Genomic DNA, 13153 nt, shown 5'->3' on the forward strand with positions numbered 1-13153 from the left:
GTGGAGCAGAGTTGCCTAGGACAGGAATACTGCTGAATTAGGTTGCTTAAAGATGGTGTTTTATTTGGGTGGGAGAGCAGCTTATAAGTGATAAGTTGATTATAGATTTGTAAATCTGGCAGTTCAAGCCAGTCCAATTGTTTTAGGTTATAACAATGATGGGTTCTAAAAGATGTGTTATTAGCAAATTTAACTATTTGATTATAGCAGGTTGTCAGTTTGCTGGTTTCTGTTTTCGATAGATTTGTTAGGATTGGGGATGCATAAAGTAATGTTGAGAGCAGGTGAGTGTGAGCAATTGTGGTCCTAGCAGTATGGGTCAGGAAGGATTTGTGTTTGTAGAGACTACCTAGCTTTCTGTGAGTGTTTTTCTAGATTAATGTGGATATCAAATTTTAACTTATCAACTGTGACGTCTAGTAGTTTTGTGTGGGATTCGGGTGTGATAAGTGTACCATGTTTAGAGAAGATATTGAAAGTGGCGGTAAGGCTGGTATTTTGTGAGGGGTGAAATAGCAGGATCTTGGTCTTTTTGGGGTTAAGAATGAGGCCATTGTTAGTAAGCCAGTTTTCAACTGAGTGGAAATTATCCTGGGTTTTATTGTGTAGTTCTTCCAGGGTTGAGGCACTGCATATTATAGAGGAATGGTCTGCGTATTGGATAAGGCTAGTGCTATTTGCAGCTGAGTGGAGGTTGTTTGTGAAAATTGAGAATAGCAAGGGACCCAGTATTGATCCCCGAGGTACCCCAAGAGTGACTGGTAAAAGTGGAGACAAGTTATTCTTCCACCGTACTGCTTGCTGCCTGTCCCTGAGCTAATTTTAGAACCAGGACACTGTTTGGTTGTCTAAGTCTAGGTTTTTGAGGTGGCAGATGAGTTTATCATGGCTAACCATATCAAAGGCTTTTAATAGGTCTAAGAAAGGGGCAGAAGTAAGTTTACCATTGTTACTGTTATGGTTTATGGTATCTGTGAATGCTAACAGAGCTATGGCGGTACTATGACCTGGACGGAAACCATGTTAAGTTGGGGATACGAGTTCCTGATTTATAAGGTGGGACATTAGTTGATGTTGGATGCATTTTTTCTAATATTTTAGCCAGTGGGGATAGACTTGCGATTGGTCGGTATTTGGATATGTCATAGGAAATGCCCCCTTTGTGAAGAGGCATGATATAGGCAGTTTTCCAAATCAGGGGCACTGTAGCTTCAGTGATTGATCTATTGATTAGTATAGTAACTGGTACAGCTATTTCTGCTGCTGCCAGCTTTAGAAATTCATTGGAAAGGGAATCTGCTCCTAGTGTTGTGGGTTTCAGCTGGGAGAGTATTTTTCTTATGTAGGAGGAGCAATACAAGCATTTACATCATAGGAGCTCAATATTATATTCTGTGCATCTCTGCAGTTATACAATATTGTTACTACCCCATCTTTAAGCAATTAATTGCGTGTGAGTGCATGCACAATTTATACATGCATGTCTACACTTCAGGCTCAATGGAACCTTCTTAATCAACTAACTCACTGATCTTTACTCTCATATTCACATGCAGTTCCACTGAGATATATAAAAAGAAGCTGCAAATTTAGTTATAAAATGGCTAGAATACAGATGAAACATTTCCTTTGTTAACAATAATTTAGCAGGAAAATTGAGTACTTCATATCATCAGAGATGAATATGAAGTTTTATGCAGTCCTTACAAAATGTTGCTTACCTCAGTTTTAAACAAAACCTCAGGTGTGTGTGTGTGTGTGTGTGTGTGTGTGTGTGTGTGTGTGTGTGTGTGTGTGTGTGCTCACATGTGTTAGAAAATCTCTGACAGTGGCAGTTTAATCAGAGGTGTGTTTTTTCTCTTTTTTTGCTATAATTACTCATTTCTTCTATTGTCTACACCCCATTCATCATACTTACTTGGAGCCATAGGTTTTACCCTGGTAACAGCACATTCTGGTGCAAAAGCAGTTGGCACACGTGCCTTGGGCCTGAGAATGCACTTGGTTGTGCCCTTATCAGGGCATAATCCACACCCTTGGGGTGCCTTAATGCTTTCATGCATGCTCATGTTTACTTTAATATTGTTCTTATGTTTTTTTTTTTTCATTTTTTTTATCTTTTTATATTCAATTTAGACAGTTTGCTCTTTTTGCATTTTTAAATGCACTTTTTGTAGCTGATCTCTGGAGCATTCAATATTTGATGATAGAATCCAAAAATCAGTAGCTGCAATATTCCAGTTAGAGAACATTAAAAGTCATGACTACTGAAATGTTTTAGGATTACCATTGCTGAGGGCAGCTTTTATTTTGAAATTCCTTATTACAACATATAACAAGTAATAAATGTCATATTATAAGCTGTTTAAAACAAAGAAACCAATGTCAGTACAAAGAACTCTGGAGTCTAAAGTCATCCTGGAAGACAGGTTTCTGAGGTCTCCATGGAAATGCAATATTAGTCAAGTTACAGAAGGAACAACAAAGCTTTATAATACAAATACTAAAAAATTGTTAAACTCTTCAAAACTCAGAAAAAACAAAAAAAAAATGGGAAGGAAGACTTCGCATTTTATAACTGATTTTAATTACAGTGGATAACTGATGAAAATTTTTCAAGAATGATAAGGCATCTCATACCTCTCAACCTCATAACGCAAGAAATCTGGACAAAGCCAAAAATAATATTGGGGACAAAGGCCCCAAAACAGGGACAGATTTTAAATATTGCTCTTATAAACATAGAAAGTTGCTAGAGAAAAAGAGTTTGTGTTAGCATGCATTTTATGACAGATATGAAGTTTGACACTCAAATGATTGTCACTATTTGGTGACTTCAACCTGGAGTGGTTTTATAGAAAACAACAAATCTTATAAGGAACATGCCAAAAATATGAAGCAAAAATCTGGACATTCTGTGAAAATCTGAAAAGTTGAGAGGTATAGCGCATCCTTTGAAAGGCAGTATTTCAGTTCAAGAAATCAGTATATTACTGGTGAACAGATCAACACAAAAAAATGAAAGCAAATGGGAATAGACAGAACATGAAGACTGCATATAAAACTTTTTCTTTTTATTCAAAGAAAGCTAAAGAGAGTTAAGAATATACTACAGTTTCAAGTTCACTTTTTAAGGTACTTAAGAGCTATTAAGTCTTCTGAAATTTTTGCTTGCCCATTTACCTGCTGCATACCTCAACATCTAAAATGTTATTCCTGATCACACTCACAGATGGGCTACCAGGGAGAAGATGGATTTTGCAAATGTTCCTGAATGAAGACAATACTGTTGGCCTGAAATCACTGTTCATGTGACATTGTGTACTCTTGTCCACGAAGAACTACTTAATAGACCCAGACTTGCCTACAGCTTTCATAAACAAATATATTGGGAAGTTGACATAATGGTTAAGCTGTTTACCTCGAACACACAAGATGCAGGGTTTGATTCTCACCTTTAAGGGGAAACTGGCTAGGTTTAAAATGGCCTGCAAGGACAGCTAGCTTAGTACTTACCTACAGCCTATAACTTGGAAACTACTTCTGCTTCTTTGTCAACCCCCACCTTCATAAGCTGACAGAGAAAGCAGGAATATAGCACAAAATCAGTTAACTGACACATCTGTTATTGCACATAGTAGCCTTCAAACTTTTTTTTCTTCAAAACTAGTTCTAGCTGGTAACTATTCAGCTCACATTATTAATACCATGACCAGTTGAACTTATGTCCCCTATGTTTTTTTTTTTTTGGGGGGGGGGGGCATACAAACTTCACAGTGGAACTACTATACAAGTTCACTACTTACCTGTTTGGTATTTAGGTTGTACAGCAGTACATCACCAGCAGCTGTAGCAGCACACACACTCTCTTGATCTGGCAAGTCCTGAATTCCAACAATCCATCCACTGCCATCTTCAGGGAGGAAATCTTCTCCGATCAAAGATATCCTGTTCAGCACCTAAAATTTGTACAAAAATAGTATCACTAAAAACTGAATAACATTCTTACTGGTACCCATTTAGTAAATAATACTAAACAGAATACAAATAAAACAATGCATTGCACGAACAGTACAAAATACCAATACAGCAACAGTGCAGCAGCAAGTATATGTCAGGCCCATTCAATCCAAACTTTGTCTATTAATGCCAAAATCCTAGTCAAGACAAAAATAAAAAGAACTCAAAACTGGAGAGGGGAGCAAAACAAACATGAAAGACTATCAGGACAAATAATTCTACAACCTGGCTCTGTTGGGAAGTTTTTTTTTTTTTAACTTTTATAAAGTGTTAAAGATAAAGATGAATTCTTAATGAGAAATAAAATGTTAAATGTAGGCTTTTCTGGTGGTGGAGAGTGATAAAGTCCTGACTGTGGTCCAACTGACCAGGATTTGATTAGTGACCAAATGACCAACAGAGCAGCAGAGAGAGATGGATGTGCCTCTCTGGGGTGGGAGGGCATTCATCCAAGACACTCACCAAGAGAGGTGTGGTCTACAAAGGGGAGTTGTACTTGGACATGGTCGACTAATGGGGAGGGGGTGTTGGTATGGCATATAAAGAATCTTCCCCCACCTCAAGATGAAAGCAAAAATGGCAAAGTCCAAAAACACCCAGAGGATCTACAACCAGCCCCAGAAATGCTGGAATAACTCTGAAGGAGGGTAGGTGTCTGCTGGTAGACCCAGCATGGACGTGGGGAACTGGGGAACTAGGCAGGTAAAAATGATGTCCAAAAGGGGACCAAAAAGAAGTTACATGTTAAATGAAATACAATGACTTAATGTTTAATTACAAAGACTAATCCAATCACATTTTAACTTTCTCACCATTCATTTTATTCAGAGAATGGTTACAGTAGCTCTCGAGCTTTCTAATCAGTACCCACCAAAAATAAATAGCTAAATCTAAAACAAGCTGGTCAGTAATCCAGTATGGCAAAAGGACAAATTATTTTGCTGTGTGAAACTTCAGCGAGAAAAGAATACTTTAATGGAATTGAGATAGATTCAATAGGCACTGATACAATACTCCTTACTTATTACTTTCATGCAAACATTAACAGCAACTTCTGCTGTCCATTTTTACTCTATATCAGCCTACCTGTAAGATATTCATGGTGGGCAGTATTTACCCTAGTCATATCACTGGCCTTTTCAAAGTTGGTATGTTATTTTGTAAACTGCACTGTTACCACTGTACAGTGCAAATTCATTGCAGCAAACATGAAAGAAAATGTACAGCTTAGAAAAAGAAGACATGCATAGCTGGCTCCAAATAAACATGTTAATGTATATTTGTCACTCAGTATTTGTATCTTTCCACTGTACATACATACATATATTTTGTGTATGTGTTGGGAGAGCATAATACTTTAACATTTTGGTTATTTTTCCATGTTAATCTTAAAGGCAGGCAGTGCTATTTGCCTACTTATTTCATTTCAAAAACAACAGGAGGATACAAGATAGGCTCCAGGTTATAAAGCTTTAATCAGGCACAAGCGCTTTCACATCTGCTTCTTTAGGTGCATAAAAACAAACTGAAACTAGTCATTCTTTATAAAGCTTTAATCAGGCACAAGCGCTTTCACATCTGCTTCTTTAGGTGCATAAAAACAAACTGAAACTAGTCATTCTTTTAAACATTGCTGAAAGCATCACATGACAACAATACATCACGTGTCTATATACACTCCATTACTATAAAATATTAAAGCTGTATGGTAACCACAAAATAACGAAGTTGTTTTTAAGAATATGCATTTTAACAATGTTTTTACAGTGCAGAAAGTATTTAAGAAAATATTTTATGATTTTCTTTGAATATTTAGTTATTTTGTGGTTACCATACAGCTTTAATATTTTATAGTAATGGAGTGTATATAGACACGTGATGTATTGTTATCATGTGATGCTTTCAGCAATGTTTAAAAGAATGACTAGTTTCAGTTTGTTTTTATGCACCTGAAGAAGCAGATGTGAAAGCGCTTGTGCCTGATTAAAGCTTTATATCCTGGAGCCTATCTTGTGTCCTCCTGTTGCTTTTGGATACTTTGCTGTAGTTTTGCTGTGGACACAAGGACCTGCAAACGAGTGTTTTTTATTGCTCTTACTTATTTCATTTGCTAACCAGCGGGCAGAGTGGCTCAAGGGCCATTTTCATTAATGACTGCAGCCAAAGGTACTGATGCGGATTACAATGGAAATAAAGACATTACAGTACACAGAATATCTCCCACTTAGCGCTGTGGTGAATGGATGCACAAAGACAATGCTATTTATTTCACAGTACTGTATATATCTTGTAGGATCCTTCTGTGGGGCTGTATTTTGGTTTTATTAATTTCAAAAGACTGTAATACTACAAAGTCAGTGGATGTGGTCTCCATTCTGTCATCTGCAAGAATGACCTTTAATTAGAGAATGCCAACTGCAGAACAAGTTAACATTTCTGACTGATTTTTTTATTATTTTATTTAATGTAAAGATTTAAATTTCACAAACAAAATCCCTTCCAAACAACAAAACAAAGATGACGTGTAATAACTGAACAAACAAATAGCTATAATCTCTAAATATATACATACATCTTTCCACAAGCAAAATAAAGATGTGCAATATCTCATATAAGAGTTAAATACAGTCACAATATACAAAAAAGTAATGCTATGAAATCATACAATATATAAACTAATAAGATCAAATATAAAAAAAAATAAAATCATTAATTAGAATTAGAATCACATTATTTTAGTAGAATCTCCTACTTACTTCAAAATATTGTATTTATGTCTTAACTTTTATTACCCCAAATTAATGACATGCATGTAATATAATCTTACATGCACAAATCATTTTACATCACTTTAAGTCCATGTTCTTAAATTAATGGGAATAAATAAATAAATGCCTGTTTTGGACTATAATCTACTAATACTTGGTAATTAGTTATTGCAATTTAACTTTGATATTGTCATAAAACAATGTTATCCAGCTGCAGACTGCATATCAAAATATATGGTAAATTTATGTTTCCCAGTTCGTAGTTTATTTTCTTGCTATCCAAAAACAGTTCACCAGTATGACTGCCTGGCATATTGAAATCATTACCTTACCTAAACCCCACATTGGTCCTAGTGTGCACTGTAATACTACATGACTGTCAACCACACTATGGTAGCCATGTGTAGGCAGTCCATATATTGCCCTGCAGGTAGCCATAAAGTAGGCCATGTTCCCCATATCTTCGCATGTCCCTGGCCATACAACTTTGCACAGACAACATCCCAATCCACCTTCCATGGCCCCTGCAGTCACATATTACACCACATAAATTGTTCTCCCACACACAGGCACAGGAGGATTGCCTAATATCTGTTATCCTACCCTTTGTAACACATACTGCAAATTTCCTCTCTGCAGCTGACCATCAGAGGACACCAGCTCTTCTCCTCATTCACCAAGTCTGCTGGACTTGCCTTAGCCTCTTGTACAACATCATACTGCTTCCGGGGGAGTTTCCCTAACTCTCACCATCCCATGGCAGCCTTGCAGCCCCACAACTGCTGCCTTTGGGAGCTGCATGTGCAGTTGCCTGACAAAGCATCACTATGCATATCTAGCATGGAAGCTGCCAGGCTTGTTTCTCTGCTTTAGCGGCCTCCCACACCCGTAGGACAAGAGTGCAGACATCGGCTGCTCACACTCATCCTCTCCCTGTGGCCTCTCCAGTGTCTGCACCACTAATCAAATACTGGTCATCTGAGAAGCAAGAGCTTTATTCTTCTGAGCCAAGGGGCTACTTGCAATTCTAATCTTTTATGTGGACACATCAATGTGTGTTATGTTGGCAAAGCATATACAACACCATTTTACTTCTCCACATATTTTTATGCCCAATAGTATTAAATAGACTTACAAATGTTTTCCTTTACTGTCTCTCTCATTTTTTCTTGTTATCCATTCACCTTATATCACTTCTGCAGTAGCCTTAGCTATACTGGTAGATTACCATAGATTATATAGCCAGGGAGGAGGAAGGATTAGTATCCAGGAGCCCTTGAGAAGGGTCCTAGCAAAGTCTATTCTGGACCAGGAAAAAAGATTTGGGTTTGCAGTGCTTGGAAAAAGTATTACAGAGGAGCAAGTAGCTTTCTCTAGAACTGGAGTCCATCCCTTTTCAATATGTCATCAAAGAAGGCAAGAGCAAGACACCAGTAGAATGTGCCTTCATCTTTCCTGTATTTGTTTTACCATGGGGGAAATAGCAAAAAGAAATAGAAAGGGGCAACCATCTGGAAATGGTCTGTTTTGATAAGAGTTGCCCTTTCTGTAACATCATAGGAAAGACAACTGTTCAAGCTTTCCTAAGGGACTTAGTGCTGTCAAGATAATACCAGCACTGCCTGTGCACATCCAGAGTAGTGGGACTCCACTCTACCTGGTTTTAGAGGTTCAGGAAGGAATACAGGGAGAATGATGGCTCGATTCCAAATAAACTTTTCAAACCTACAGTGATTGTGTTCCTGTTTTGTATATCCAGTGATTTTGGTGCTTTGAAGGAGTGGAGGAGTTGTGTTTTCATCGATTCCAAATAAACTCAAACTACAATTGGCATGAATGAGGGATCTGTTCTTAAAATAATCCTATAGCAAATAGGGTACACCCATAATCACAGCTTCTAACTCAGACTCTTCCACATTTCAAAGCAATGAGCAAAACACTCTTACAAATCATTAACCAAAAACACCCAGATGAGCTGGTTCAAAAGGAGAGAAATTTAACTTTTCCAGCATAAAGTTAAGATCCCAAAAAGGAGCCACTTGTATTCTGGGTTGTCTTAAATGCAAAACCCTTTTTAAGAACAGCTTGAAAGTTTAAGTGAAGGATCCATGTCAGAAATACTGAAATGGCTAACAAATACACCACCTTACTAAAAGGAATAACACAGGCCGGAGGACAGCAACAAGCACAAATGCAGCAGCACCAGTTGTACAGGATTCCCGATACAGCCCTGGTTATTACAGTGGCACCAACTAAAATATTTCTTCTACGTACCAACATATTTACTTATTGCCTCCTTTAATACCTGCTGCCCATCCTCAAAAACAAGGTCCCTAAAAGGTATCAAAAATGAACCAACCAGTCAATTAGTTTTTGCTTCTTCAGACTAGGGTGTATCAAACTCCTCCAGTCTTATGTGAGGTGATCCAGTCTGTGGGAAAGCTTGTGTAATTGCCCTTGGCCAGTTCCATAAGAAGGGAGAACCACTGTTGGCTTGGGTCAGAAGGAAGTCATTACAATGATTTCTGGACAGATATTGGTGGAAATGCCTAAAGGAACCATTCCTGTTCACAGAAATGAAAAAGTATCTGTTCTCCAGACCTCCATGCAAGGAATCCTGGAACAGAATTGCCTGTTTTGAAAGGAGGCAACAGATATAATGGAGCTATTCCCCATAATTGAATCAATTACTATAAGACGCTCCCCATTTAGCTTTCATTTCTGCGGGTCTGTCCTGGTCCTGCTCAGATAACATTTTGCTCTGATGTAATGTAGGAAAATTAAAGGTTAAACAATGCTTCAAAGCAACCTCCCAAGCTACCATATTCAGCCTACTCAGAGGCTAAAATGTGGTGCGCAGTATTGTATCGCTGTGTTGACTGTCATCACCTGCAAAGGCCTCAGGAACAGAGGGGTGAGGAGATTCTATAGCTAGATCAAAGCAAACACCTCTTTTCACATTAATGTTCTTTAGCCTGTCTCGTTGGTTCCACAGATCCTGCACTTTTATCCTCATTAAATACAGCTCCCCATGCAAATTCCATTGCATGTCCTATCAGAGACTGAGCAGAGGGATGTTCACATGTTCATAGGAGATTACTAGGCTAACAGCTTAAGAGCCCTTATCTGCCTAGCCAATATAACCTGATTTTACCTAATATATATGATCCCTAGGGGCAAGAGGATGGCATGGATTTATGCCTCTGCCTTGAGTATCTTACAGACTGTCCCTGTCCATAAGGGACACAGGTACTCACCAGGTGTGAGTTTTCCATTCCTCATCCTGTTATCCAAATTGCATTTGAAGTGGGCTAGGGAAGGGCTCTACTTAATGTGAATAGGAAGCCTGTTCTAAAGAACGGGGAATCTCTGAGTAACATATCTGACTTCCTAGCATGTTTTGTTTGAGTTGCTGACTAAGTTTAGATCCCTAGAATGGGTGATCCTTGTGCTGTTTGACTTGCGGATGTGTAGGAGCTCCATCAAGACTGACAATCTCCAAGCAAAGATAAAGAAAGACCTGGATTCAGAGAAAACCTGGTTCTCCATCATATAGGTTCGCTTTACAAAAGCCCAGTACTGGAATGTGGAAATCCAGTGGTTGGAAATGTTGGGCCCAAACAGTCTTAAAAGCAATGATTTTTGTTTCTCATGTTTTTTATTTATTTATTTAACATTTGTTTATTGGGAAAGTCTGACTGGAACAGACCCCATTTTCAGCAGAGGCCCAGGGAGAAACCCTCCAGACGCATGTCTTTGGAATGTGGGAGGAAACTGAAGCACCTTGAGGAAACCCATGAGAAGTCCGGAAGGACATGCAGACTCCACACAGAAGGCACCCCAGTTGATAATCTAACCAGAGGCCCTCTTGCTGTGTGATGACAATCCTAATTGCTGCACCACTGTGCTGCCCCACCATATGATTCTCATGACTGGTCTTGCAAAGTTGCCTACAAGTCATGAACCCCAAAATCCTGAAATATGCTCTGGAAGAAATCTGGGAATGATTGCAGAAATTCACTTTTTCAAGTGTTAAGAATGCCTTGGCATGGTCAAGTCCAGAAGGTATACTAGAAACACAATCCTGAGAGAGAATTTTAGGAAATTTATCTGGAATCCAAGGTCTAAAAGGAGATTCCTCATCAATGTAAAGGACTCCTGACACTTCGAAAAAACACTGCAAAGTAAAGCTTTTTAACTAAATAAGGAAAGATGTGTCTGCTATTCAGTCTGCAATGAGCAATCACCAGGGCCAAATATTTTGTAAACACCCTTTGAGCAGCAAACCCAAAAGGTAAAGGCAGAGAAATGATAAAGTAACATTGACACAGAAAATGTTAGATAACTTTTGAAATCAGTGGTAACGGGAATAAGATAAGCATCTTTTAAGTCCAGTAATTACCATAAAATTCCCTTAAGGTATGACAGCCAACAATCTCTGCGAAATCAAGGTTTTGAAATTTGATACTTCAAACAAGATGAGAACGGACAGGTCAAGCCCTGGTCTCCAAGAAAGCTCCATCTCTGGCAGCAGGAAAAATCCTGACTACAACCTTTTCCCCACTGATATGCGAGTGCTGGTTCTATAACACCCATAGAAAGCAAGTGACTGATGACTGAAGGAAAGACTGCAGTCCAATTTGGAGGATGGGGGGCCTGAAAATGGATGTTGGCTCTCCTACTACCATTTGTAATCCTTCTGAAGTAGTTTGAGAATCTACTTGTCTGACAAAATCCAATGCCAAAAAGTAAAAATGGAGAACTACACTCTGGGACATTTGAAGGAGTAGCAGGGAGGGAGGGGGAAGAGAAGATATGCTGCAATGGTCATTCTGTAGTGCACCATCCCTTTTTCTGGAAGGTACTCTTTTTATTACATCCTTTCTGCCATTTTTTTTTTTTTTTGTAATTCTGCTAACCAGCAGACTGTTGAGGTGGCTTGTTTTGTTTTCTGAACAAAGAACCAGAGTTTTTTTGCAGATTTTTGAGAAGAAAGGCAGAAAAACCATGTGACCTCTGAATTAAATTTCGACTGTTTCCACAAATTGTTTGAGAACCTGGGTAGTAGAAGGACCAAACAAAACAGCCTTATCTAAAAGAGGATTTAATATTTCCAATGTAATATTTTTCATACAACTCCTGGTTTATGTACACATGTGAAAACACCACATCGCAGTAACAGTAGTTCTGAGACTCAAATTGATTATCTAGATGTTCATCTCTGTAAGGGCCAGGATGGCATTATACAAACTTCTTTATATAAGAAACATTGTTGGAAAAAATAGCCTTTTGGCTTTTGACAGCATGCATCCCAGACATACATTTGGTAACATAGTAAAGGGACAGGTACATAGAATGTCTTGATTATGGACAGATGATGAACGATTTAACCAAGAGGCTGTGAATTTAGGGTTAAACTTGAGGAGAAGGGGGTTATAAGAGAACCAGTATAGATAACACAATTAGTGACAGTAAGCAAAACAGAGCGAATGGAGCCAAACCCTGGTTTTCAGCAAAAGTCCAACAAGCAGATAATTTAGATAGAGATGGTAATATGCACAGAGGTAGTAACCATGGGATGGCCTATGATGGTAACGTATACTAATAATATAGGGGGTATATGTGAAATTGTTAAACGTAACTGGAAAGTGTTATTAACAGATGAGAAAATAGGTAATATTTTGGGACAGGCACCATCTTTTGGTTTTAGAAGAAATAAAAACTTGAACGCTTTACTTTGTCAAGAACAAAAATCATTTTAGGAATAATAAGGTCATATCGCAATGCAGAGGTACCTTTGCCTGTAGACAAATGCAAGGCATGCCCCTATATTATGGATTATAATCTATTTGCGCATCCCCTAACAGGTAGAAAATATATTTTCAAATGTGCAGCTCATTTTATGTGGACAAAATGAATTGTAGGTTGAAAGAATTTTGAAGCACATTCTGGCTGTAAGGTTAGAGAGCATACATAATGCACTGTACCAACATGTTAGGGGAAATACGGGTCATGCATTTATGTTTATGGTTTTGCAAATTGTGTATACCAACATTAGAGGTGGTGACATAATTAACCATACTGAATTTAACGAGATGAAGTGGATCATTGAACTAGGAGCTGATAGAGCCCCTGGTTTAAATGGAGTTATACCTTTAAAACCAGCTCTAAAAAGGAGGAGGGTGCAATACTGATATGTGATTGGTCATTGGTGCTTTTAAAACTCTTGTGTTCAGGTTTTGTATGTTATCTGATAAAGAGCTTAGACCCAAAAGCGTGCATTCCATGATGTTTGGATTTTATTAACAGTTTTAATAAAAGTGTTACTCTGCTTGGTGGTTTGACTGATTTTTCTTTTTATTTTA

The 13153-nt window shown here is 38.1% G+C and overlaps 1 protein-coding gene across 1 annotated transcript in view; it reads right to left on the reverse strand.

Annotated features, from left to right (window-relative positions):
- The window catches only part of ELP1 (elongator acetyltransferase complex subunit 1), a 1639125-nt gene that overhangs the window by 1585601 nt on the left and 40371 nt on the right, over window positions 1-13153 (reverse strand). The window contains exon 3 of the mRNA XM_044060975.1: window positions 3807-3959. Within this exon, the coding sequence (XP_043916910.1) occupies window positions 3807-3959 (153 nt within the window). The remainder of the gene's footprint in view (window positions 1-3806; window positions 3960-13153) is intronic.

Source organism: Protopterus annectens, chromosome 2.part0, assembly GCF_019279795.1.
Source record: "Protopterus annectens isolate FY-2018-M chromosome 2.part0, PAN1.0, whole genome shotgun sequence".
Classification (NCBI taxonomy): Eukaryota; Metazoa; Chordata; order Ceratodontiformes; family Protopteridae; genus Protopterus; species Protopterus annectens.